This window comes from Oncorhynchus keta, chromosome 19 (assembly GCF_023373465.1).
Source record: "Oncorhynchus keta strain PuntledgeMale-10-30-2019 chromosome 19, Oket_V2, whole genome shotgun sequence".
Taxonomy (NCBI): domain Eukaryota; kingdom Metazoa; phylum Chordata; class Actinopteri; order Salmoniformes; family Salmonidae; genus Oncorhynchus; species Oncorhynchus keta.
The window spans coordinates 78,478,805-78,506,242 of record NC_068439.1 but is presented as its reverse complement, the minus strand read 5'-3'; the positions used below and the strand labels follow the sequence as shown (position 1 = coordinate 78,506,242).

General features: G+C 45.9%; 1 protein-coding gene across 1 annotated transcript; it reads right to left on the bottom strand.

Moving 5' to 3' along the window:
* Positions 1–2,618: 2,618 nt before the first annotated feature.
* LOC118397908 (thrombospondin-1-like) lies at positions 2,619–27,360 on the bottom strand. Its single transcript, XM_052471370.1, has 22 exons — positions 27,167–27,360; positions 26,792–26,873; positions 25,985–26,544; positions 25,635–25,710; positions 23,667–23,759; positions 23,327–23,436; positions 22,751–22,876; positions 21,621–21,717; positions 19,959–20,132; positions 19,497–19,673; positions 18,015–18,188; positions 17,496–17,776; positions 16,967–17,185; positions 16,612–16,719; positions 15,406–15,565; positions 11,634–11,752; positions 7,496–7,730; positions 7,115–7,342; positions 6,149–6,420; positions 5,963–6,060; positions 5,710–5,849; positions 2,619–5,551 (listed from the first exon to the last, which is right to left on the bottom strand). The coding sequence occupies exons 2-22, from the start codon at positions 26,853–26,855 to the stop codon at positions 5,544–5,546; spliced, it is 3,519 nt and encodes a 1,172-aa protein (XP_052327330.1). The 5' UTR covers positions 26,856–26,873; positions 27,167–27,360; the 3' UTR covers positions 2,619–5,543.
* Positions 27,361–27,438: the final 78 nt, after the last annotated feature.

The window sequence follows — 27,438 nt, the reverse complement described above, 5'->3', positions numbered from 1 at the left end:
TGTAGTGTCGTCTGTGAACTTGATGATTGAGTTGGAGGCGAGTATGGCCACGCAGTCGTGGGTAAACAGGGAGTACAGGAGAGGGCTCAGAACGCACCCTTGTGGGGCCCCAGTGTTGAGGATCAGCGGGGTGGAGATGTTGTTACCTACCCTCAACACCAGGGGGAAGCCCGTCAGGAAGTCCAGTACCCAGTTGCACAGGGCGGGGTCGAGACCCAGGGTCTCAAGCTTAATGACGAGTTTGGAGGGTACTATGGTGTTGAATGCTGAGCTGTAATCGATGAACAGCATTCTCACATAGGTATTCCTCTTGTCCAGATGGGATAGGGCAGTGTGCAGTGTGGTTGCGATTGCGTCGTCTGTGGACCTATTGGGGCGGTAAGCAAATTGGAGTGGGTCTAGGGTATCAGGTAGGGTGGAGGTGATATGGTCCTTGACTAGTCTCTCAAAGCACTTCATGATGACGGAAGTGAGTGCTACGGGGCGGTAATCGTTTAGCTCAGTTACCTTCGCTTTCTTGGGAACAGGAACAATAGTGGCCCTCTTGAAGCATGTGGGAACAGCAGACTGGGATAAGGATGGATTGAATATGTCCGTAAACACACCAGCCAGCTGGTCTGCGCATGCTCTGAGGACGCGGCTGGGGATGCCGTCTGGGCCTGCAGCCTTGCGAGGGTTAACACATTTAAATGTTTTACTCACGTCGGCTGCAGTGAAGGAGAGTCTGCAGGTTTTGGTAGCGGGCCGTGTCAGTGGCACTGTATTGTCCTCAAAGCGAGCAATTAGTCTGTCTGGGAGCAAGACATCCTGGTCCGCGACGGGGCTGGTTTTCTTTTTGTAATCCGTGATCCCATCTTGAGATACAATACTCACCCATAATCTTTTTTACACCAAGGTTTTGCCAAATCTCCCATTGACATCCATGCATAACATTCACACAAAGTCATGATTTAACACCTCTGTGAGGGGAGATTTGTTCAGAAAAACATCCCAAGTCATTGTGATTATTACCCTTACAAAAAAAGATTGCAGTTTTTAAACTGCAGGTAAAAGTGCAGTAACTGCAGTCGACTGTGATATTTTGGACCCAGTAATTGCAGAATAACTGCAGTCGACTGTATGACTTTCCCGAAGCGGATATTAGTCTCAAGAAAGCTATTTTCCACCCCAACATTGACGTTATGCATGCTGAAGTTACAACAATGTCTGTACAGGAGATATCTTCCAATCGAGTAATATGTTTGTACATAATTGATCTCTCAGCATCACAAAGAGAGACGACATGGTGGTGTCCGATCTTACATTGCCTTTCAATGTTCTTTAACCCCTGTTCTCGGAGGGTTAGATAGATCAATGCTACATTCCTCATGTGCCCCTGAGGAAGGCATGTGTCTTTAACAGGGACAAAGAAGAGGGTCTATAGACACAGCCCCATTATGGCTCTTTGAATAAGGGCCTAACACTGACTTTGAGACGGATAGCTGGGCTCATGTTAATGATGGTGACTGAATGTGTTCTACGAGGACTTTGAGCCTGCACTGGATGCTCTTGTGTGTTCTACGAGGACTTTGAGCCTGCAATGGATGCTCTTGTGTGTTCTACGAGGACTTTGAGCCTGCACTGGATGCTATTGCGTGTTCTACGAGGACTTTGAGCCTCCACTGGATGCTATTGCGTGTTCTACGAGGACTTTGAGCCTGCACTGGATGCTCTTGTGTGTTCTACGAGGACTTTGAGCCTGCAATGGATGCTCTTGTGTGTTCTACGAGGACTTTGAGCCTGCACTGGATGCTCTTGTGTGTTCTACGAGGACTTTGAGCCTGCAATGGATGCTCTTGTGTGTTCTACGAGGACTTTGAGCCTGCAATGGATGCTCTTGTGTGTTCTACGAGGACTTTGAGCCTGCACTGGATGCTCTTGTGTGTTCTACGAGGACTTTGAGCCTGCAATGGATGCTCTTGTGTGTTCTACGAGGACTTTGAGCCTGCACTGGATGCTCTTGTGTGTTCTACGAGGACTTTGAGCCTGCAATGGATGCTCTTGTGTGTTCTACGAGGACTTTGAGCCTGCACTGGATGCTCTTGTGTGTTCTACGAGGACTTTGAGCCTGCACTGGATGCTCTTGTGTGTTCTACGAGGACTTTGAGCCTGCACTGGATGCTCTTGTGTGTTCTACGAGGACTTTGAGCCTGCACTGGATGCTCTTGTGTGTTCTACGAGGACTTTGAGCCTGCACTGGATGCTCTTGTGTGTTCTACGAGGACTTTGAGCCTGCACTGGATGCTAATTGTACTCGGCTCAGCTGCAAATCCATGCACTGTATTTAGACTTTATGCAGTTAGTATTAGTTTTTTCTAAGACAAAAATATAAATTCAATAGGGTGGCCTAGTGGTTAGAGTGTTGGACTAGTAACCGGAAGTTTGCAAGTTCAAACGAGCTGACAAGGTACAAATCTGTCGTTCTGCCCCTGAACAGGCAGTTAACCCACTGTTCCTCGGCCGTCATTGAAAATAAGAATTTGTTCTTAACTGACTTGCCGAGTTAAATAAAGGAAAAAAATGAAAATAATTGAATGTATGCATTGTGTTTGTGAAAAGACGTGAATACAGACAGAGAATGGATTTCAATAACTATTTATTGTTTCTGAAGTATATATAACAAAATAATTGCTATGGATAAAAACATCATTTTTTAAAAACATTGCACAACTAAGTAAAAATGTTTACAGACAAGCCTCACTAAATTGTACAAAAATAACGGTAAAAATAAAATATAAACGATAAACAGAACATCCTCATGTCAGTGTGCAAACCGTTTATACATACGGACACGCCCCCTTCCGCAGGCAGCGAATCCTGATAAATTATTTAAATAGCATTTATCTACACGAATCGATCTCTCACACACAGAACAGCAAAGACAAAGCAAAACAGAACAATCATTTATCCATTAAAAGAGCACTGGACAAAAGACACAAAAGCAAAAATAGAATATGTATATAAAAACAACTCTCCCATTTAACTGTTTTTTTTTTTTTTTTTTACTGTAGGGGGGTGTTGGGCGGGGGGGGGGATCTGTTTTGAAAAGAAAAGTAGTAATATTTACAGATTCATGGTACAGTAGCAATAAGATGTTGATCCATTTGTATTCTGTAAGTGTACAATGAAAAAAAAATATATATTTTTCTCGATCAAATTAATTATACAACAGCAATGAGGTATTATGTGTACATCAAAGGTTCCTTTGTTATTAATCTCAGAAGAAAAGGATACACCGGTCACATACATGCCATTCTGAGTCAGATGCCCTAGTTCTAACCATGGCTATAATGGGATTAGAGTAAGATCCCACTTCTGACACCAAAGGCACCAGTCTGACTGACTCTGGATCAGTTTACACCTTGAACACTGGGGAATAGTCTTTACTTCCTCAGAGTATTTTTTGCCTAAAATGACATGACACCCAAATCTATCTGCCAGTAGCTCAGGACCTGAAGCAAGGATATGCATATTATTGATAACATTTGAAAGGAAACACTTTGAAGTTTGTGAAAATGTAGGAGAATATAACATATTAAATCTGGGAAAAGATAATACAAAGAAAACAACATACGTTTCATTTCTACTTTTTTGTACCATCATTTTTTAAATGCAAGAGAAAGGCCATAATGTATTATTAAAGCCCAGGCGCAATTGAGATTTTGGCCACTAGATGGCAGCAGTGTTTGCGCAACGTTTTAGACAGATCCAATGAACCATTGCATTTTTGTTTTTAAGACTGCCCAAATGTGCTTATTTGGTTTATTAATACATTTTTAAGTTCACAACTGTGCACTTTCTTCAAACAGTAGCATGGTATTATTTCATTGTAATAGCTTCTGTAAATTGGACAGTGCAGTTAGATTAACAAGAATTTAAGCTTTCTTCCAATATCAGATATGTCTATGTCCTGGGAAATGTTCTTGTTACTTACAACTTCATGCTAATCACATTAGGCTACTTCAGCTACTTCTACTCAACCATCATACAAAATTTCAAATTTTTTAAGCTTCTAAAGATGTTCAATGTTTCTAAATGGATCTTTTTACATTTGTAAAATAAATTAACAGAATATTTCTAACATTTAATGTTCGAAATGGAAAGTTTCGTAATAGACAGAATGGCTTTGACTTACTGGCACTGACAATGCCCTTTTTTAATTTGCCCTCCCATGTCATTTTCTGCAATGGTTTGATATGCTAAGATGGCCGCTCCCATCTTACCCTGAGTATCACTATGTTCCATTTCAACTGAAACTATATAAATTTAATGCCAGCCACAAAGCCTACAAGCAATCATGTATTTGACAAAAAAGTATTTTGGCTCGTTTTAATTTTGGTTTGTTTTCTTTTGTCTCCAAGGGAACATATATAGAGGGGTAAAAGCAAGCGTTAAATGTCTTCTTATTTACACACAAACATACGTATATACATCATACATACACTATCCTCCATATCTTGTTGTTACGCAACTGACTTCCAAGGGCTACAAGTCCTTTCCTGACAAAACTTAAAGTAAAAAAGTCTTATTGCGTTCTTCAACCACTGAGCCAAAAACCCCTCATCATCAGAGTTGTATCGTTCAGAACCTACATCCGCCTAGATTTATTTTTATATAAACGGAACATCACATAGTCTTTCTTTGGGACGTCCATTCCAGAACAAAAAAAGAGATGGATAGAAAGAGGGATAGCGAGAGAGAGATGGATAGAAAGAAGGATAGCGAGAGAGAGATGGATAGAAAGAGGGATAGAGAGAGAGAGATGGATAGAAAGAGGGATAGCGAGAGAGAGATGGATAGAAAGAGGGATAGAGAGAGAGAGATGGATAGAAAGAGGGATAGCGAGAGAGAGATGGATAGAAAGAGGGATAGAGAGAGAGAGATGGATAGAAAGAGGGATAGAGAGAGAGAGATGGATAGAAAGAGGGATAGCGAGAGAGAGATGGATAGAAAGAGGGATAGCGAGAGAGAGATGGATAGAAAGAGGGATAGCGAGAGAGAGATGGATAGAAAGAGGGATAGCGAGAGAGAGATGGATAGAAAGAGGGATAGCGAGAGAGAGATGGATAGAAAGAGGGATAGCGAGAGAGAGATGTAAAAGTTTGGAAGTGCATAGTTGTCCATCGGGAGACTTTCCCGCACAGGGTTGAATGAGGTCTTTCAGATCAGAGAGAGATCGTCCGGACGGTTGGGAACATCGGTCAGTCTCTCACTCAGGCCAAGCAAACGGGATGTTTTTTCCCGTCTCTACCTGCTCTGGATGGGTAGGAGTGGCTTCTCTGATCTTCGACTGGCAGTCACCCGGATGGTTCTCTGTCCAAACCAGCATCAATTTACCCCGAGGCTGACCACAACAGAATTCCCCCCCTCGCCCCCTTCAGTGTGAGTCCCGCAGAAGAAAAGAGGAGTAGAAAAAAACAGTCCCTGGACATTGTATTGGAATACATATCGTTCATATTTATACAGAAAGGTGCATTGTTCCAAGAGCTTCCTGCTCCGTGCAATTATGCATCTGAAAAAAAAAACAAAAGGACAAAAGTCAAGCATTAACTTAGAACAAAACGGTTAAGTTATGTGGTCTGGTATTTCACATAAGTCTATTGTGAAAGAGATTCCACTAAACAAGTGTTGTTGGAGATAGTAAGATGTAGAAATGTCCTTGTTGCTTACCTCTGCATTCATACTTGAGGTCTGAGAAGTATACCATCTCTTGCGAGAAGACAAAGAGACCTAGTCTTCCGCCTGCGTACGTCTTGTCATATACACTCCCGGAATCCTTCATGATCCTCTTCCCCTCGTACATGACCACTCTGAAATTACAAACAGGACTCTTGAGACAAACCATCAGAGGACATACAGTAAATACTGGCATTATGGAAAGCCTCAGAACTCTCCACCAGGCCAATGAGTCTCCAGTGCTTACCTGATGTGTCCTGTTCTTGGTCTGTGGATCAGGTGCCATCTGTAGGCTGTGAAGTCTTTCCAGCCAACATTCTTAGGGTCGTGCCACAGAGTCCTCACCTAGAGAAGAAAGGAGAAATATAGGGAGAGTTAGGTGGTGTTGTCCTGAGGTGTTTCCTGTGTGTGTTTGTGTGTTTGTCCATCTTACCTGTCCTGGGGTGTTGCCCGTGTGCCAGAGAGCGTTCCTGAGGTGCTCTCCAGGTCCAGTAGTGGAGTTGACCACCTTGATGGACAGTCCTGAGTATCCCTGAGCCTTGGTGGGTTTGTTGTTCCAGTAGGTCTGTGTGATCTGCTTCCACATCACCACGTAGAACCTGGAGCTGGACTGGTAGCCGAACACAAAGCCGGCGTAGTCATCATCTCGCTCTGTGTTGATGAAGAAGGTTCCACTGAAGTCCACAGAGTTGAACTCATCAAAACCTGAGAACGGAGAAACAGAGAAGATGTCAGTGAGAGGATGGTGTTTTTTTTTAGTTAGGCTTGGGCTATATTGAGATATCCCAAAGTCTAGAATCAATCAATCAAACCACCCACCAATCAACCAACCACCCAACCAATCAATCAAACCACCCACCAATCAACCAACCACCCAACCAATCAATCAAACCACCCACCAATCAACCAACCACCCAACCAATCAATCAAGCCACCCACCAATCAACCAACCACCCAACCAATCAACCAACCACCCACCAATCAACCAACCACCCAACCAATCAATTAAACCACCCACCAATCAACCAACCAACCACCCAACCAATCAATCAAGCCACCCACCAATCAACCAACCACCCAACCAATCAACCAACCACCCACCAATCAACCAACCACCCAACCAATCAATCAAGCCACCCACCAATCAACCAACCACCCAACCAATCAATAAAGCCACCCACCAATCAACCAACCACCCAACCAATCAACCAACCACCCACCAATCAACCAACCACCCAACCAATCAATCAAGCCACCCACCAATCAACCAACCACCCAACCAATCAATCAAGCCACCCACCAATCAACCAATCAACCAACCACCCACCAATCAACCAACCACCCAAACAATCAATCAAGCCACCCACCAATCAACCAACCACCCAACCAATCCACTCACCAACAGCAATGCCAGGGTCACAGTTGACGGTCTGGACCAGCTCTTTGCCCTGATGTCTGACCACCCAGTTGGGGTCGATCTGGGACGTTCCCTTGGGGTCCAGGGGAACCATCTGGAACTTCCTGAAGTCCGTTTCGCTGATGTCAAAGTTCTCCGGACACACGTCGTAGATGTCAGGGACGTTGTCTTGGTCAAAATCATCTTTGCAAACATCTCCGCGACCGTCACCTGGAAGAAGATTGAAAGTTCAGTAAATTACATGTTTTTGGATGAAGCAGCTAATGAATTTAACCATTAACTAATGTCGAGAACTTTATTAGTTAAATAAGAAATTGAACTCCAATTTTATCTCGTATCTCTCCTGTTCTTCATCTAACTCACCATCAGAGTCGAGCTGGTCAGGGTTGAAGGCCAGTCTGCAGTTGTCTTTCTCATCAGGGATCCCGTCGTTGTCGTCATCGTGGTCGCAGGCGTCTCCCTTGCCGTCTTTGTCATGGTCGGCCTGGTTAGCGTTGGGGATGTAGGGGCAGTTGTCCAGATTATTCTGGTGGCCGTCCTCATCGATGTCCTGGTTGCTGTCACACTTGTCTCCCACACGGTCGTCATCAGAGTCAACCTGTAGAGGTAAATGGCGATTTACATTAGCATGCTAGCTAATGTTAGTGGTTGCAACACAGTAGATACACCTGTTGGTGAAGATTAGTTAACATATTGTGAGTAGGCGGAGATTAGTTAACATATTGTGAGTTGGTGGAGATTATTTAATTAACATATTGTGAGTTGGGTGAGATTATTTAATTAACATATTGTGAGTTGGTGGAGATTAGTTAACATATTGTGAGTTGGTGGAAATTATTTAATTAACATATTGTGAGTTGGTGGAGATTATTTAATTAACATATTGTGAGTTGGTGGAGATTATTTAATTAACATATTGTGAGTTGGGGGAGATTATTTAATTAACATATTGTGAGTTGGGGGAGAATATTTAATTAACATATTGTGAGTTGGGGGAGATTATTTAATTAACATATTGTGAGTTGGGGAGATTATTAAATTAACATATTGTGAGTTGGGGGAGATTATTTAATTAACATATTGTGAGTTGGGGAGATTATTTAATTAACATATTGTGAGTTGGGGGAGATTATTAAATTAACATATTGTGAGTTGGTGGAGATTATTTAATTAACATATTGTGAGTTGGTGGAGATTATTTAATTAACATATTGTAAATTGGGGGAGATTATTTAATTAACATATTGTGAGTTGGTGGAGATTATTAAATTAACATATTGTGAGTTGGGGGAGATTATTTAATTAACATATTGTGAGTTGGGGGAGATTATTTAATTAACATATTGTGAGTTGGAGGAGATTATTAAATTAACATATTGTGAGTTGGGGGAGATTATTTAATTAACATATTGTGAGTTGGGGGAGATTATTTAATTAACATATTGTGAGTTGGGGGAGATGTTTTAATTAACATACTGTGAGTTGGGGGAGATTATTTAATTAACATATTGTGAGTTGGGGGAGATTATTTAATTAACATATTGTGAGTTGGGGGAGATTATTTAATTAACATATTGTGAGTTGGTGGAGATTAGTTAACATTTTGTGAGTTGGTGGAGATTAGTTAACATACTGTGAGTTTCCCTGAGGCACCGATGTGGGGTAAATTCTGTGCTCCTCTCCTAGACCTACTGTAGATCTCCTTTGACACTGATCTAGGGTCTGTTTTGTGTTTCCTTCCTACAGGTAAAGTGTAGAACATGGGGAAGATAATGACACCTGATGCTGATTGGATTTCCAGCTGTACCATTCGTTTAACCTCTCATTTCCTAATATCTCTCCTCTCATGATGGACTATTCCCAGGCTCTGTTTACTCTCCCCTCTCAAAACCTGCCAAGATCAATTTGTCTTCTGGTGGAGCTTTTCATCTGCTGACAATCAAAGTATTCTATAAACCCTGTACCCTATAAACACACCCCTTCTCTCTTCCTCCTTCCTTCCTTCTCTCCTCCTCCTTCCCTCCATTCTTCCCTCTCTCCTCCTCTCCTCCACTAGCACCAGTAGGCAGGTCTTTCCTCAGACAGAAGCATTCTAGCCATATCCCTGCAGACATGAATCTCCTGTGCCTGCTGCTTGGCAAGACTACACACAGATTTCATTGCCTCACACGAGGCGAGGGAGGGAGAGAGGGAAGGATTGGATTGGTGTGAATTCCGCCCATTTCCCCCCTAACTGAGTCCTGTTGTTCCGAACACATTCCTGGTCGTCAGTCTAGCATGGCACAGGTGGGATCCACACGGGGCTTGTGTGTGTGCCGACGCCCGACGGGGCACGCATACATCCAGGGGCGAGCCCATTCCTGGGTAATAGCAACCAGCCCGGGGCCCCACCCTGGCCTCTACCCCTCCATCACTCCACCTTTCCTTCTGAGCAGTCAAAGCCAATGTCAATGCCCCATTGAAAAGCCCGGCTCCCCGTGCATGCTGTATGTGCCCCTGAGCTGCAGAGGATATAACTCCACCTTAACATGGCATGATACAGCCTAGACTTACAGCGACCCAGTACAGTGACCCATTACATCTACCCAGTACATCTACCCAGTACAGTGACCCATTACATCTACCCAGTATAGCGACCCAGTACAGTGACCCAGTACAGTGACCCATTACATCTACCCAGTACAGCGACCCATTACATCTACCCAGTACAGCGACCCATTACATCTACCCAGTACATCTACCCAGTACAGTGACCCATTACATCTACCCAGTACATCTACCCAGTACAGTGACCCATTACATCTACCCAGTACAGCGACCCAGTACAGTGACCTATTACATCTACCCAGTACAGCGACCGATTACATCTACCCAGTACAGCGACCCATTACATCTACCCAGTACAGCGACCCAGTACATCTACCCAGTACATCTACCCAGTACAGTGACCCATTACATCTACCCAGTACAGCGACCCATTACATCTACCCAGTACAGCGACCCAGTACAGTGACCCATTACATCTACCCAGTACATCTACCCAGTACATCTACCCAGTACATCTACCCAGTACAGTGACCCATTACATCTACCCAGTACAGCGACCCAGTACAGTGACCCATTACATCTACCCAGTACAGTGACCCATTACATCTACCCAGTACAGTGACCCAGTACAGTGACCCATTACATCTACCCAGTACAGTGACCCAGTACATCTACCCAGTACAGCGACCCAGTACATCTACCCAGTACAGCGACCCATTACAGTGACCCATTACATCTACCCAGTACAGTGACCCAGTACAGTGACCCATTACATCTACCCAGTACAGCGACCCAGTACATCTACCCAGTACAGCGACCCAGTACAGTGACCCATTACATCTACCCAGTACAGTGACCCATTACATCTACCCAGTACAGCGACCCAGTACAGTGACCCATTACATCTACCCAGTACAGTGACCCATTACATCTACCCAGTACAGCGACCCAGTACAGTGACCCATTACATCTACCCAGTACAGCGACCCAGTACAGTGACCCATTACATCTACCCAGTACAGTGACCCAGTACAGTGACCCATTGCATCTACCCAGTACAGTGACCCAGTACAGTGACCCATTACATCTACCCAGTACAGTGACCCATTACATCTACCCAGTACAGTGACCCAGTACAGTGACCCATTACATCTACCCAGTACAGTGACCCAGTACATCTACCCAGTACAGCGACCCAGTACATCTACCCAGTACAGCGACCCATTACAGTGACCCATTACATCTACCCAGTACAGTGACCCAGTACAGTGACCCATTACATCTACCCAGTACAGCGACCCAGTACATCTACCCAGTACAGCGACCCATTACATCTACCCAGTGCAGCGACCCAGTACAGTGACCCAGTACAGTGACCCATTACATCTACCCAGTACAGTGACCCAGTACAGTGACCTATTTCATCTACCCAGTACAGCTACCCAGTACAGCGACCCAGTACAGTGACCCATTACATCTACCCAGTACAGTGACCCATTACATCTACCCAGTACAGTGACCCATTACATCTACCCAGTACAGTGACCCATTACATCTACCCAGTGCAGCGACCCATTACATCTACCCAGTACAGCACAGTGACCCATTACATCTACCCAGTACAGTGACCCAGTACAGTGACCCATTACATCTACCCAGTACAGTGACCCAGTACAGTGACCCATTGCATCTACCCAGTACAGTGACCCAGTACAGTGACCCATTACATCTACCCAGTACAGCGACCCAGTACATCTACCCAGTACAGTGACCCAGTACAGTGACCCATTACATCTACCCAGTACAGTGACCCAGTACAGTGACCCATTACATCTACTGCGATCACTCAACAGTTCTTCTAGAATGACAGACAGTGTTTGTGATAGTGGCATGCATGTGTACCCCTGTGTGTGTGTGTGTGTGTAGAATAGGTTTTAAGTGTATGTACACACACCTGGTCAGGGTTGTGTTCCAGAGGACAGTTGTCACACATGTCTCCCACACCATCCATGTCAGTGTCTCTCTGGTCCACGTTGTAGACGTACGGGCAGTTGTCTTTCTCATTCAGAATACCTGTTGGACCAATCACAGTAGTTGTTATTCCGGGGAAGAGGAGGAAGGTGAGGAAAATGACTTGTAGTTGAGTTAGTAATGGAATGCATGCGTGTGCATACTGTCAATTTGCACTTGGTTTCAAAGCGTTGTCATTGAACGGTGGGGTGCCTGCATTCAACACCAATCTACAGCATGTTCATTATATCGTATAGGTCTTAAATAGGGACAGATAAGCAACGTTAGAGTCTCTTAGGTTAGAGTCTCTTAGGTTAGAGTCTCTTAGGTCAGAGTCTCTTAGGTTAGAGTCTCTTAGGTCAGAGTCTCTTAGGTTAGAGTCTCTTAGGTCAGAGTCTCTTAGGTCAGAGTCTCTTAGGTTAGAGTCTCTTAGGTCAGAGTCTCTTAGGTTAGAGTCTCTTAGGTCAGAGTCTCTTAGGTTAGAGTCTCTTAGGTTAGAGTCTCTTAGGTCAGAGTCTCTTAGGTTAGAGTCTCTTAGGTCAGAGTCTCTTAGGTTAGAGTCTCTTAGGTCAGAGTCTCTTAGGTCAGAGTCTCTTAGGTTAGAGTCTCTTAGGTTAGAGTCTCTTAGGTTAGAGTCTCTTAGGTTAGAGCAGCGGTTCTTAACCTGGGTCCGATCGAACCCCAGGGGTTCGGTGAGTCAGTCTCAGGGGTTCGGCGGAGGTCAAGACACACATCCGACTCATATGATTCGTGATGACACGCCCCGCTTGGCCATCATTGGCTGCAGGTGATCACGCTACATCGCTTGGCCTATCTGTGCTGCAGGGAATTTGGTGCGCTCAGTAGTCGACTTGTGACTGTCGTGATGGTACGTCTTGTGATTTCTTTCTTAATATTTTAATCCCTTCATACTTACTATGTCGAGCAAAAAAAGAAAGTGGTCGGACGAATATGTACAATATGGATTTACATGTATAACGGAACGTGATGGGAGTCAGCGTCCTAACTGCATGATTTGCAATGCCAAGTTGAACAATTCTAGTCTAGCACTGGCAAAACTAAGAGAACACTTCCTTAAGCTGTGTGGAGATGGAAAATACAAGAACACAACGCTCGCTGAATTCAAGGTGAAGAGAGACAGATTCGATGAAAAGGCTACTCTGCCTGTTCTCGGCTTTGTACCCATCAACAAACCGATCCTCACAGCATCGCACAAAGTTGCTTACCTGATCGCAAAGCAGGGCAAACCACACACCATTGGTGAAACACTCATTAAACCAGCTGTGTTGAAGATGGCGAATACCATGCTGGGAAAAGAGGCTGAAGTTAAGTTATCCCACATTCCTCTTTCAAATGACACCATCAGCGACAGAATAGAGGATATGAGCAAAGACATCTTGGCTCAAGTAGTTGCAGATCTGATTTCAAGCCCGGCAAAATTCAGCCTTCAAGTCGACAAGACCACAGACGTTTCCAATCTAAGCCAGCTTGCTGTATTTGTGCGCAATGTGAAAGACAACGTGATAAAGGAAGATGTTTTATTTATTTATTTATTCATCTATATAAGCCTCTTACAACAACAACTAAGGCAGCCGATGTGAAGAAACTTGTGGATGACTTCTTCAAAGACAACAATCTTTCGTGGGATATGGTTTCTGCAGTTTGTTCAGACGGAGCTCCAGTCATGCTGGGAAGAAAGTCTGGTTTTGCTGCGCTAGTGAAAGCCGATGCACCACACATCATTGTTACGCATTGTATTCTGCACAGGCATGCGTTGGCAACAAAAACCTTGCCTCCAAAACGTGGAATGCGTGAACTATGTGCGAACTAGTGCTCTGAGGCACCACATTTTCAGTGCGCTGTGTAAAGAAATGGGCTCTGAATTCGAGGTACTTCTGTACCATTCTAACGTTTGGTGGTTATCCCGGGGACAGGTGCTGAATCGTGATTTTCCCGTGCGTGTGGAATTAGCCCTGTTTTTGCAAGAGCACCAACATTGTCATGCAGATTGCTTCAAAAATTCTGAGTTCATTCTCATTTTAGCGTACATGGCTGATATCTTCGCAGCTCTCAATCATCTCAATCAAAAGATGCAGGGCGGTGGAGTCAACATCATCGAAGCGGAGGAAAACCTGAAGGCTTTTCAAAAAAAGCTACTGTTATGGAAACGACGAACAGAGAACGATAACTTCGCAAACTTTCCCCTGCTGGACGACTGTGTAAGTAAGATCGAAGATGTATCTGGAATCTGAGACATTTCTGTACCCGCGGAACTGAAGCAAGCAATTGCCACGCACTTAGATGAGCTTGCAAAGTCTCTCGACGGATACTTCCCTACAAGAGAGTCATATCCAGCATGGGTGAGACAGCCGTTCACGTTTAGTGTTGAGACAACAGATGTCAATGATGAATACCTCGATGAAATCATTGAAATTCAGCAGAGCCAGGTTCAACAGCAACTCTTCAGGACAACAACGCTTTCAACGTTTTGGTGTCAACAAATGGTAGCGTACCCTGTTATTGCTCAGAAAGCTCTGGAGATTTTCACACTGTTTGTTACAACATATCTTTGCGAGCAATCCTCTTCGAGGATGCTGGACTTAAAAATTAAGAAAAGGAACATACTTTGTTGTGAAAATGACATGAGATTGGCATTTGCCAAGGTGAAGCCGCGCATTTCTGTACTGGACTCTGAAAGGCAACAGCAGAAGTTACATTGATTTGCAGCAAATATTCATTATTATGTTTTTGTTTTTGTGTGAAAATCATGTTTTGATGATTTTATTATTTGAACACAGTGACGTTGTTGCACGGTTCATTTTGTGCACCAGTAAACTATGTTTTGAATTTGAAAACATATTTTATTTTTCCAATTAAGAAGGGTTTGGTGAATGCGCATATGAAACTGGCGGGGTTCAGTACCTCCAACAAGGTTAAGAACCACTGGGTTAGAGTCTCTTAGGTTAGAGTCTCTTAGGTCAGAGTGTCTTAGGTTAGAGTCTCTTAGGTCAGAGTCTCTTAGGTTAGAGTCTCTTAGGTCAGAGGCTCTTAGGTCAGAGTCTCTTAGGTCAGAGGTTCTTAGGTCAGAGTCTCTTAGGTTAGAGTCTCTTAGGTCAGAGTGTCTTAGGTTAGAGTCTCTTAGGTCAGAGGCTCTTAGGTCAGAGTCTCTTATGTTAGAGTCTCTTAGGTCAGAGGCTCTTAGGTCAGAGTCTCTTAGGTTAGAGTCTCTTAGGTTAGAGTCTCTTAGGTCAGAGTCTCTTAGGTCAGAGTCTCTTAGGTCAGAGTCTCTTAGGTCAGAGTCTCTTAGGTCAGAGTCTCTTAGGTTAGAGTCTCTTAGGTCAGAGGCTCTTAGGTCAGAGTCTCTTATGTTAGAGTCTCTTAGGTCAGAGGCTCTTAGGTCAGAGTCTCTTAGGTTAGAGTCTCTTAGGTCAGAGTCTCTTAGGTCAGAGTCTCTTAGGTCAGAGTCTCTTAGGTCAGAATCTCTTAGGTCAGAGTCTCTTAGGTTAGAGTCTCTTAGGTCAGAGTCTCTTAGGTCAGAGTCTCTTAGGTCAGAGTCTCTTAGGTTAGAGTCTCTTAGGTCAGAGTCTCTTAGGTCAGAGTCTCTTAGGTCATAGTCTCTTAGGTTAGAGTCTCTTAGGTCAGAGTCTCTTAGGTTAGAGTCTCTTAGGTTAGAGTCTCTTAGGTCAGAGTCCAACTAAGCAGGTTTAGAGTCTCACCATCTCCATCAATGTCCACAGAGCAGGCGTCTCCTTCCCCGTTGTTGTCTGTGTCGGTCTGGTCAGGGTTGCTGTTGTAAGGACAGTTATCACAACGATCTCCAACATCATCTCTGTCATAGTCATATTGCCTGGGGTTGTACACAAACGGGCAGTTATCCTGTAGAGAGGGAGGGGGGAATAGGGGGAGGGAGAGGGAGAGAAGGGTAGATGGGGAGCGAGAGAGGGAGAGAGAAAGAGAGAGGCAGAGGAGAGAAATTGAGGGGGAAGGGAGAGAGAGGGGGGAGAGAGGGAGAGAGAGGGGGATAGAGAGAGAGGAGAGGGAGAGAGAGAGGGGGAGAGGGAGAGAGAAGGGGGGAGAGGGGAGGGAGAAAGGGTGAGGAAGAGAGATGGAGAGAGGGAGCGATAGAGGGGGAAAGAGAGAGAGGGGGATGGAGAGAGAGAGGGGAGGAGAGGGGAGGGAGAAACGGGGAGAGGGGAGGGAGAGAGAGGGGGGGGATGGAGAGAGGGAGCGATAGAGGGGGAGGAAGAGAAATGGAGAGAGGGAGTGATAGAGGGGGAGGGAGAGAGCACTATTCAATTACTCCAGCCTCAGAACCGCCGTCGTGTCCACTGCCTTGCTTAGGAAAATATCTGACATGATATATTAATTTCGGATAGTGTGCTTTTAACTTGCTGTGGTCTGTGTAACCTATATAGAGAGAGGAAGGATGAAAGCATGTTGCCTATTTAGGCCCGGTCCCAAATATAATGTTAGGACTAGCAGTTTACACCGCGGCTCGTTCAGAGTGGTACCTCTGTGTTGGGATTTGAGCTTTGTCTCTGAAGGCAAAAAAAATGTGTTTTTCTTCCCCTTATTTCACAGCATGAATGATGAATGTAAAACCACATTTATGTCTCACTGCCAAAACTGAACACACACACACACACACACACACACACACACACACACACACACACACACACACACACACACACACACACACACACACACACACACACACACACACACACACACACACACACACACACACACACACACACACACACACACACACACACACACACACACACACACACACACACACACACACACACACACACACTGACTACCCAAGAGGTAGCATAACCTGGATTCATTTCTCTCAGTAAGGGGTAGGACTTCAGACCTTCAATGAGTGAATCAATGATTCATTCTTCACTTACCCTGTCGTCAGGAATGCCATCGTTGTCATCATCATTGTCACACGCGTCACCAACACCGTCCTTGTCGTAGTCTTCTTGGCCTGAGTTGGGAAGGTTGGGGCAGTTGTCCTACAAAAGAAGTCCCGTCATACATTTACACGATGTAGTCAACAAGCATGAATATTATATTTAACTATTGTAATAGTCCTTTAAGACATTAAATGTTTAAATTAAAACCGTTTTTGGTTTTTCTTTCAAAAAGATTTGTTCTTTCTAATCAGCATTGGCACATCACTCAAAAGGGATGTGTGGTTTTTACTAGTTAAACAGCAAGCGGGACCTATTCAGGGATCTATACGAGTCAGGAAGTGCATACCTTCTTGCAGTGGTAGGTGGCGTTCTCCACACAGACCAGGTCTTGGTTGGGCCATCCGTCCAGGTCCGTGTCCTCACCACAGATGTGTCCGTTTCCAGCATAGCCAGGCTTACACTCACAGCGGTACATGGGGTCGGCAAAGTGTCCCAGGTAGTTACAGCGGGCGTTCTTGTTGCATTCGTGGCTCCCATCGAGGCAGGGGTTACGTGGTGTACACACCTGGAGGGGGAGGAAGTGAAGAGTTGGTCAGACAAGCCGGGAAATATTGTGGCTACCTGGCTTTGTTTTCAAAGAGCACAATCTGCTGACCGCCATGTAACAGAGTTGGCAGTATGATCTGGACAAAGAAAAGCTAGGCTTTTGTAAAGCGATCTTTGATCTTGTAAATTCCAAATTCCAAATTCTAAATTCTAAATTCTTAATTCTAAATTCCATATTTCTAAAGTTCTAAATCAACTGAGGACAGAGATACAGTATGACAGGACTATCATCCCAACTGTAGTCCACAGCACCAGGTGATGTCACCTACCTGTTTCTTGGCGATGGCCTCCTCCACTCCCCTGCCGAAGGGCTGAGGTCCAGAGTAGCGTGCGGGACAGGGCAGACAGTTGTAACCAGGGTCAGTGTTCTCACAGCGGTGGACTCCGTTGAACACGAAGCAAGCGTCAGGAACCTCTTTGCACTCGTCAATGTCCTCGCACTTGATGCCGTCACCAGAGTAACCAGAGGGACATTTCCCACAACTCCATGTTCCATCAGGAACGCTGGTGCACTTGGTCCCAGGAAAGCAGGGGTTAGCCAGACAACCATCTGAGGACAGAGACATTGGCTTTCAGGTACTGATTACTGACTGCTTCTAAGTACTAAGTGCTGTGTGTGTTTAAGTAGACTTTTGTGTCTTTAATAAGCCCTAAAATAATTAAAAGTCATATTTTGAAAGTGTTAGCGTACTAACTAAACTGTCTAAAAACGACAATTTTAGCAACTAATTCACAGCATGTAGGAGTTATAAGAGACGTCGGCTACTCATCCAGCGCCTGCTACTCACCGACGGGACAGGCGTTCCTGTTGCACAGCTGAGTGGCCTTGGAGTCACCCTGGCACTCCTTGCCACCATATTTGGGGGCGGGGTCGTTGCAGAGACGTTTACGTGTCTGGGCTCCTCCCCCACAGGTGGAAGAGCAGGTATCCCATAGCGACCAGGGTCCCCAGTTACCGTTGACTGAGAGTGAAGAAGAGAGACAGGTACAGGTCAGTACAGGTGTATGTGGTGTCCCTAGTAGGGTCTGTGTTGTATTAAATAGACACAATGACAAGTAGCCCGAGTGACAGTTTTTGTTTCTTTAGACAAATTCTTGTTTGTTGACTTGCCAAACAAACAGTGACAATCTGCTTGGGAAACTGACTATGTAGAGATACGATGAGGATTGAGATTATGTATTTGACTGGAAACATCTCACAGTGTGGTGTGCATGAAAAGGCATTTGACTGGAAACATCTCACGCTGTGGTGTGCATGAAAAGGCATTTGACTAGAAACATCTCACGGTGTGGTGTGCATGAAAAGGCATTTGACTAGAAACATCTCACGGTGTGGTGTGCATGAAAAGGCATTTGGCTATAAACATCTCACGGTGTGGTGTGCATGAAAAGGCATTTGACTGGAAACATCTCACAGTGTGGTGTGCATGAAAAGGCATTTGGCTATAAACATCTCACGGTGTGGTGTGCATGAAAAGGCATTTGACTAATGTCAAATGGAGATGATAAATATGCATTTGACTTGAAACATCTCACGGTGTGGTGTGCATGAAAAGGCATTTGACTATAAACATCTCACAGTGTGGTGTGCATGAAAAGGCAAGGCTATAAACATCTCACAGTGTGGTGTGCATGAAAAGGCATTTGGCTATAAACATCTCACGGTGTGGTGTGCATGAAAAGGCATTTGACTGGAAACATCTCACGGTGTGGTGTGCATGAAAAGGCATTTGGCTATAAACATCTCACGGTGTGGTGTGCATGAAAAGGCATTTGGCTATAAACATCTCACGGTGTGGTGTGCATGAAAAGGCATTTGGCTATAAACATCTCACGGTGTGGTGTGCATGAAAAGGCATTTGACTAGAAACATCTCACAGTGTGGTGTGCATGAAAAGGCATTTGGCTATAAACATCTCACGGTGTGGTGTGCATGAAAAGGCATTTGACTAGAAACATCTCACAGTGTGGTGTGCATGAAAAGGCATTTGACTAGAAACATCTCACAGTGTGGTGTGCATGAAAAGGCATTTGGCTATAAACATCTCACGGTGTGGTGTGCATGAAAAGGCATTTGACTAGAAACATCTCACAGTGTGGTGTGCATGAAAAGGCATTTGACTAGAAACATCTCACAGTGTGGTGTGCATGAAAAGGCATTTAACTAGAAACATCTCACAGTGTGGTGTGCATAAAAAGGCATTTGACGGATGTCAAATGGAGATGACCCAGTTCTTGTGCATAAAAGCCTGTGATTTAATGGTACTCACTGGGGCAGGGTGACTTGGTGCACTTCTCAGTCTGTCTTCCCTCTCCTTGGCAGTCCTTGCCTCCCAGCTGGGGTGTGGGGGAGTTGCAGAGGCGAATACGGGTGATGACACCCGCCCCACAGGTGACCGAGCAGGAAGACCAGGGGGACCAGTGGCTCCAGGCACCGTCCTGCTTGACTGGAGGGACAACACAGAGCAGAGGTCAGAGGTTAAAGGTCAGGGGTCAATGAGAAACTTGGTTATGGGTCATTGTCCAGTCAAAAGAGGGTAAAATATGTGTTATGGCAGTGACTTGTTGCTCTGTAGAGACACAGGTGGCTGATCTGTGGATGGATACTTAGATGTGGGTGCAGGTCTATCGTTTCTGTCACCATGGATACAAATCTGTGATAGAAGTTTCCATGTGTGACGATTGATGAATGTGATTTGTTTGGTCGTTTGTCATGTGAACACTGAACTCACAGCGTTTGTCACACTCCTGAAGGTAGCAGTCCCTGGTTTGGACGGAGGTTCCCTCGCAGTTGTTGTTGATGCGGTCGCAGGAACGGCCTCTCTGCTGAATGCCCCGCCCACAAGACACGGAACAGTGTGTCCATTCAGACCAGAGGGACCAGCCGTCCTCCGCATAGTCACTCACTATGGAGACAGCGAGAGAAGGAGGGAGAGGAGGAAGGGAGGGGAGGAGCGAGAAAGAGTGAGGATAGATGGAAGAGGGGGGAGGGAGAGGAGGTAGAATAGGTGAGGGAGGAAGAGAGGAGGAAGGAAGGAAGGAGAGAGGGAAGGAGCGAGCAGAGGGAAGGAGCGAGGAGAGGGAGGGAAGGAGCGAGGAGAGGGAGGGAGGGAAGGAGCGAGGAGAGGGAGGGAGGGAAGGAGCGAGGAGAGGGAGGGAGGGAAGGAGCGAGGAGAGGGAGGGAGGGAGGGAAGGAGCGAGGAGAGGGAGGGAGGGAGGGAAGGAGCGAGGAGAGGGAGGGAGGGAAGGAGCGAGGAGAGGGGGAGGGAAGGAGCGAGGAGAGGGAGGGAGGGAAGGGTAGTGAGGGAGAGGAGGAAGAGGAGTGGAGGGAAGGAGAGGAGGAAGAGGAGGGGAGGGAGGGAAGGAGCGAGGAGGAGGAGAGAGAGGGAGACAATGAGAGAGCTATTGGACTGCAGAGTCCCCAAGCAGAAAATGAGGGTTATAAGCTCTTAAAGATCTTAAAGCTCCAGTCTAATGTACTGAGTTTAGCCCCGGGGTGTGTGTGTGTGTGTGTGTGTGTGTGTGTGTGTGTGTGTGTGTGTGTGTGTGTGTGTGTGTGTGTGTGTGTGTGTGTGTGTGTGTGTGTGTGTGTGTGTGTGTGTGTGTGTGTGTGTGTGTGTGTGTGTGTGTGTGTGTGTGAGAAAACCCAGTGGAAATGGATAAGTCCTTCTAGAAATATGACTGGGATCCCCCATTGACCGTTGTTACTTTAAAGAGCAAATTGAATTTGCTCATTGCAGGGTTCTTGATCATGTCAAAACTTTTGAGTGACCAAGGTAGAGGTTCTCCATGTGTCTTCAGATTTCAGGGGCCACTGCTGTCTTAGGTATGTGGAAAATGTCACTTGTTCTTGAGTTTAGGATGGCAGCGCTGAACAGCCCAACAATTTTCCATCCCACTTAAACCAATTTGGCCAAATTATAGCCATTAAAAGTTGAAGATTCAAAGATGTTTTGGGGTGGATAACACACCAATGTTCCCGACACACTCATACGTTGACGAGCCAGAGAACCTAAATCACCCTTAAAAAATGAATTTGGTTTTCTTGAATAGAAACCTTTACATCCAGAAAAGTTGTTGTGGTTTCATGCTTTATTTGGTGAAAGAGGTCCACATAGCTGGCAGTAAATGGAGTGTTGTTTGAAATGGCCTGTTTGTCCTAGAGACATTAAGCCTTAGGACAACTCAGGCCATTCATAGATTTACAGTAAAACAGAACAAGCTTTGGGTTCATAATACAGTAGTATACTGTAAAGCTTTGTTTGTACGTTTTATGTTACTTCCTGAGAGCTGAATAGTTTTGTTGGAAGTTGTAACGACACAAATGGAACCATAGAATCAGAACTGTTCATTCTAATTCTAGAGTCGGAACGATGGAGAATAGAGAAACGTACGTGTTCCACAGCGCGGGCAACACTCTCCATCAGACACGGTAGCGTTGGCACAGGGGATCAGTGGGCAGGAGATCTTGCGGCATACGGTAGCAGAGTTCTGCAGAGGGGCGGAGACAGTGACAAAGGACGAGGTCATTTCTTGAACTTGAAGAATGTGTCGGCACTCAGGTAGGTGGTAAAAAAAAGAAGAAGAATCTATCAAATGTATTTTCTAAAGACGTAGCAGCCACACTATAAAAACAGCACTGTACACTATGAAAACAGCACTGTACACTATGAAAACAGCACTGTACACTATGAAAACAGCACTGTACACTATGAAAACAGCACTGTACACTATAAAAACAGCACTGTACACTATGAAAACAGCACTGTACACTCTGAAAACAGCACTGCACACTATGAAAACAGCACTGTACACTATGAAAACAGCACTGTACACTATGAAAACAGCACTGTACACTATGAAAACAGCACTGTACACTATGAAAACAGCACTGTACACTATGAAAACAGCACTGTACACTATGACAACAGGTCTGTACACTATGACAACAGCACTGTACACATTGAGTGTACAAAACATGAACACCTGCTCTTTCCATGACGAAGGGGAGGAGACAGGTTACAGATGGATTTTTAATTTTTTTAAATTTTAGGAAGGTGTTCTTAATGTTTTGTACATTCAGTGTATGTCATGTTGTGTGGTATATGTGTGTGTGTGTGTGTGTGTGTGTGTGTGTGTGTGTGTGTGTGTGTGTGTGTGTGTGTGTGTGTGTGTGTGTGTGTGTGTGTGTGTGTGTGTGTGTGTGTGTGTGTGTGTGCTGAGAGGAACATCACTCCTGTTCAGGCTATGTCTGTTCACTGCAGTGGTAGGCCTGGGCCATGGTCAGATCACTACAGACCCACTGTTGGCCTGATTCCAGCCTCCTCCTCCTACCCAATTACTGCCCAGATGACAGAGCTCTGGAGTAGTGAGCAGGCCCTTGCTGAGTGGGGGATGAGTGTGTGTTTGCAAGTGGCTGTGGCTGTGTGCAAGTGCAAACACACAGGCTTGACCCCCCCCACACACACACACACACACACACACACACACACACACACACACACACACAGTCTCTCGTCCTTACCTGACAAGTGCACTCGGTGCAGTCGTCGACGGTCCACTCGGCCTTGTTCTTGTGGACGATGCCGTTGTGCAGACAGACTCCACTGTGGATCCCCGCTCTGTTCATCAACAACTTGTTCTCATCCGTCTGACAGGAGCAGACAGATATGAGACATTCACTATGAATACGATATGAGAAGAACGCTCAGTCCCTCAAGGGTTAAGGGTTTCAAATCCACACACTGTTTCAATTTTCATTTCTTGATAGCCTGAGTAGTTTGGAGGAGACTCGGGTCTTTGAGAACGCCTGTCACCACCTCACACTGGTTTATCATTAAGAAGTCTTCCAAGTGAGAGTTAATTAAGAAAAATTGACCTAATTTGATGTAATGAATGAATGAAAATGCCATTTGTCAGATTAGCTGGTACTGGGAGACCAGTATGCTAAGCAAGGTACCCATGCAGTGGCAGAACAACTGGTTGTTGCAGAGTCTCAAGCCACAAACAGACAGACAGACAGACAGACAGACAGACAGACAGACAGACAGACAGACAGACAGACAGACATCTGGTTCAGGAGTCAGGTGTGTTTCCTCACCACTTTGCGCAGCTCGTTAGACAGCTCCTTCACCACCACTCCCAGCCCCTTCAGTTCCTTGAACATGCCAGCCAGGTCCTCACAGGAGAACCCACAGATCATCTGCAGGTCTGGAGGGAAGGAAAACACCATAGAGATACATTCATTCCATGGGAAACACAGAGTGATCATCAGTGTGCATGAAGGCTTCCAGACTTACTAACTCCCTACAGCTACAGACAGACAACTGTTGACAGTAGAATAGAATGCTTTAACTTCTAACAGATCTGTGTTGTTCTCTTCCTAAAGAGGAGCCTTTAACAGGGTTTAATATGGAGACCGGCAGTTTGGTTGAGTTTACCTTTACTTTTGTGGCCAGTGTAGTCAGTCCTAATGGCAGGGCTGGACCCATTGATGGGGTTGTCCATAACGATGATTCTATCAGTCAGAACAGCTGAGGAGAGGGAAGGACATGAGGGGAGAAGAAGGTAGACATAGGGGAGAGGGAGGGGGAGGAAGAGGGAGGGGGGAGAGGGAGATGGGAGACAGAGGGAGAGGGAGGGGGAGAGAGAGCGGGGGAGGGGGAGAGAGAGGGAGATGGGAGACAGAGGGAGAGGGAGGGGGAGACAGAGGGAGAGGGGAGACAGAGGGAGAGAGAGAGAAAGAGAGGGGGGAGACAGAGGGAGAGGGAGGGGGAGACAGAGGGAGAGGGGAGACAGATGGAGAGGGGAGACAGAGGGAGAGGGAGGGGGAGACAGAGGGAGAGGGGAGACAGAGGGAGGGGGAGACAGAGGGAGAGGGGAGACATATGGAGAGGGGACATAGAGGGAGGGGGAGACAGAGGGCGAGGGGAGACAGAGGGAGGGGGAGGGAGAGGGAGGGGGAGAGGGAGGGAGAGGGAGGTGGGAGACAGAGGGAGAGGGGAGACAGAGACAGAGGGAGAGGGGAGACAGAGGGAGAGGGAGGGGGAGACAGAGGGAGGGGGAGACAGAGGGAGGGGGAGACAGAGGGAGAGGGGAGACAGAGGGAGAGGGAGGGGGAGACAGAGGGAGAGGGAGGGGGAGACAGAGGGAGGGGGAGACAGAGGGAGGGGGGAGACAGAGGGAGAGGGGAGACAGAGACAGAGGGAGAGGGGAGACAGGGAGAGAGGGGAGACAGAGGGAGGGGGAGACAGAGGGAGAGGGGAGACAGAGACAGAGGGAGAGAAGAGACAGGGAGAGGGAGGGGGGAGACAGAGATAGAGGGAGGGGGAGAAAGAGGGAGGGGGAGACAGAGGGAGGGGGAGACAGAGGGAGGGGGAGACAGAGGGAGGGGGGAGACATGGAGAGGGGAGACAGAGGGAGAGGGAGAGGGGAGACATATGGAGAGGGGAGACAGAGGGAGAGGGAGGGGGAGACAGAGGGAGAGGGAGGGGGAGACAGAGGGAGAGAGAAGGGGAGACAGAGGGAGAGGGAGGGGGAGGGAGGAGACAGAGGGAGGGGAGGGGGAGACAGAGGGAGGGGAGGGGGAGACATATGGAGAGGGGAGACAGAGGGAAAGGGAGGGGGAGACAGAGGGAGAGGGAGGGGGGAGACAGAGGGAGAGGGAAGGGGGAGACAGAGGGAGAGGGAGGGGGAGGGAGGAGACAGAGGGAGGGGAGGGGGGAGACAGAGGGAGGGGAGGGGGGAGCCAGAGGGAGAGAGAGAGAAAGAGAGGGGGAGTGAGAAATGGGGGAGAAGGAGGGATACAGATGGAAGCGAGAGGGAGGGATTAAGAGAAAGGGAGAGAGAGAGATAAATGAGATGGAGTGGGAGAGGGTTGGAGGGAGGGAGGGGAGTAAGTGGGAGGGAGGGAAGAAGGGATATAGAGGAGGTTGGGAGAAAGAGGGAGGGAGTAAGAACACACAGAGAGACAGTTAGAGCACTGTAGACTGTAATGGTAATACCCACCAGACCACATCAGACCACATTAGACCACAACAGACACACTATAGACTATAATGGTAATACCCACTAGACCACAACAGACACACTGTAGACTGTAATGCTAATACCCATCAGACCACAACAGACACACAGTCCCCAGGGCTTATTGGTGAGATAATTACAGTTGGGAATATGTAACTACAGAACTGCAGAACATTGCAGCATCATACTATCTTGAATCACCAATAAACTTCCCAGCTTTTCCATGGCAATATAAACGTGACCCCCCTACTCAACGTTCCCATGAGGATTTAAAACAGTCATGCATATTCTTAGGAATGGCTTGCTGGCTTCAGCATAACAACCAGTGAGGTACGGATAAACACACAAAGATGCTTTCTGTTATTAATGATTATGTTACTTACAGTTTTGGCATCCTTTGTTGCGCAGTATCGCTTCTAAAGTGGTTCCAAAGACAAAGCGGACGTTTTGGAGCACCCCCTGCAAGAATCAATGGTACATTTGACCTCTAGTACTGCACCGTTACTATCACTCTGCTCTATGCAACACTATGGCTCACTTAGATGGGTTTTCAATACAGTGTGTCACTTTTACGCATAGGTCTATGGGTTTTACGCACGATAATATTTACGCGTGTACGTGTTACACAACCCTATATTCAACACGTACTAAACATCTAAAGCAACTCGACAACGTATATTATCTGTGTCCATCATGCGTCGTCGCGTGAGCTCTGCATGTGCACTTCACTTACCATGAACCGGTCCTTCACCGCTCCTTTCCCGATTCTGAGACGCGCCGTGATGGGAGTCTCCTGCGTGAGGATGCTCTGGATGGGCGCGTCCAGTTCCGCCGTGTTCACCTCTTCACAGCCAACATACAGCTGCGCCCGGTCCTCCTGCACGAACAGCGTAATATTCTTCCAGTGGCCCGTCGCCAAGTCCACATCTTCTATCGACACCACCTGTTGCTTATTCACTGTAGAGAAAACCACATCCAGGGTGTTCGCTTTCCCGTTGGAGACGATCTCGAACACGGCTCCGGATCCGTCACGCTTTTCCACCGTCAGGAGGGAGCCCCTGGTCCTCTTGAACTGCTTGAAGTTGAGGAGGAGAAGGAATCCCCTCTCCGCGTGGATGGAATCAACGAGGTCCCTGAAGGAGCTCTCGGGGACCTCGGGGATCAGGTCCGGGTTGAGGATCTTGTAGGCGGGACTGTATGGGTCGTCGCCCTTCACCAGGGTCACTCCGTGGTTCTTCTTGGAGACGTGGACCAGCTCGAACAGGTCGTACACGCTATTGTCGTCTCGGCTCTCTGTATGCAGGAGACCGGGGAATGAGCGTAGTAAACAGTTAGTCTTTGTCTACTTGTCTTTGGAATGGATTATTGTTGTTGTGAAGAATAAACTCTAAAATGATCTCTATGTTGAACCATTGTCGGGGTAAATCAATACATTAAGAGGATTTAATAATGTATTTAAAAACGTTGATGTTTTTCTATAGTTTAATGTTCAAATCGAAGCTCAAACTCCTTTCATTCTAGAGTAGGAAAATTATTTCACCTGCAACTCGTACGCTCTCGCAGGTCCAAAGCATCAATAGCAGAAATATTCCTGTCAACTTCATGGTGAAACTGGTTTTTACCTATGAAAAATAAACATAGAAACGTCAAAAAGGTCCACTTTTCACAAAAGTTCATGTATGCGCACACATGACTGCAAGTCGCTTTGGATAAAAGCATCTGCTAAATGTGATATATTATATTAATATTTATACATAAAATACATTTTTTAAACATCTAAATAAACAATCATCAAAACACATGATTATTTCACACTTTATTATGTCACATTATTTATTTATAATAGAATATAATAATAAAAATATATATATTTGGATAGATTCCTTGAAAGAAAATCGAAATATTGCTCACCCACCTGTTGAATGAAAAGAGCAGAGAGAAACAGTCAAATCCAAATAGAAATTCAAATCCAATAATAATCCACAAGATTCAAGCGTTTCTTGATTTTTTTTTTAACGGAATGGGTTCTGATTTAATACGCAGAAATGTCGTTTCTTTTGTTGCTTTAATTTAATGGTAATTCTCTCCGGTATCGGACGCTAGAACTTAACTGTAAACCAGGGGACAAAGTGCTATTTAAATAGTTTCATGACATTCCTAAGAACGCGTCTCGCCCAATCGGATGGT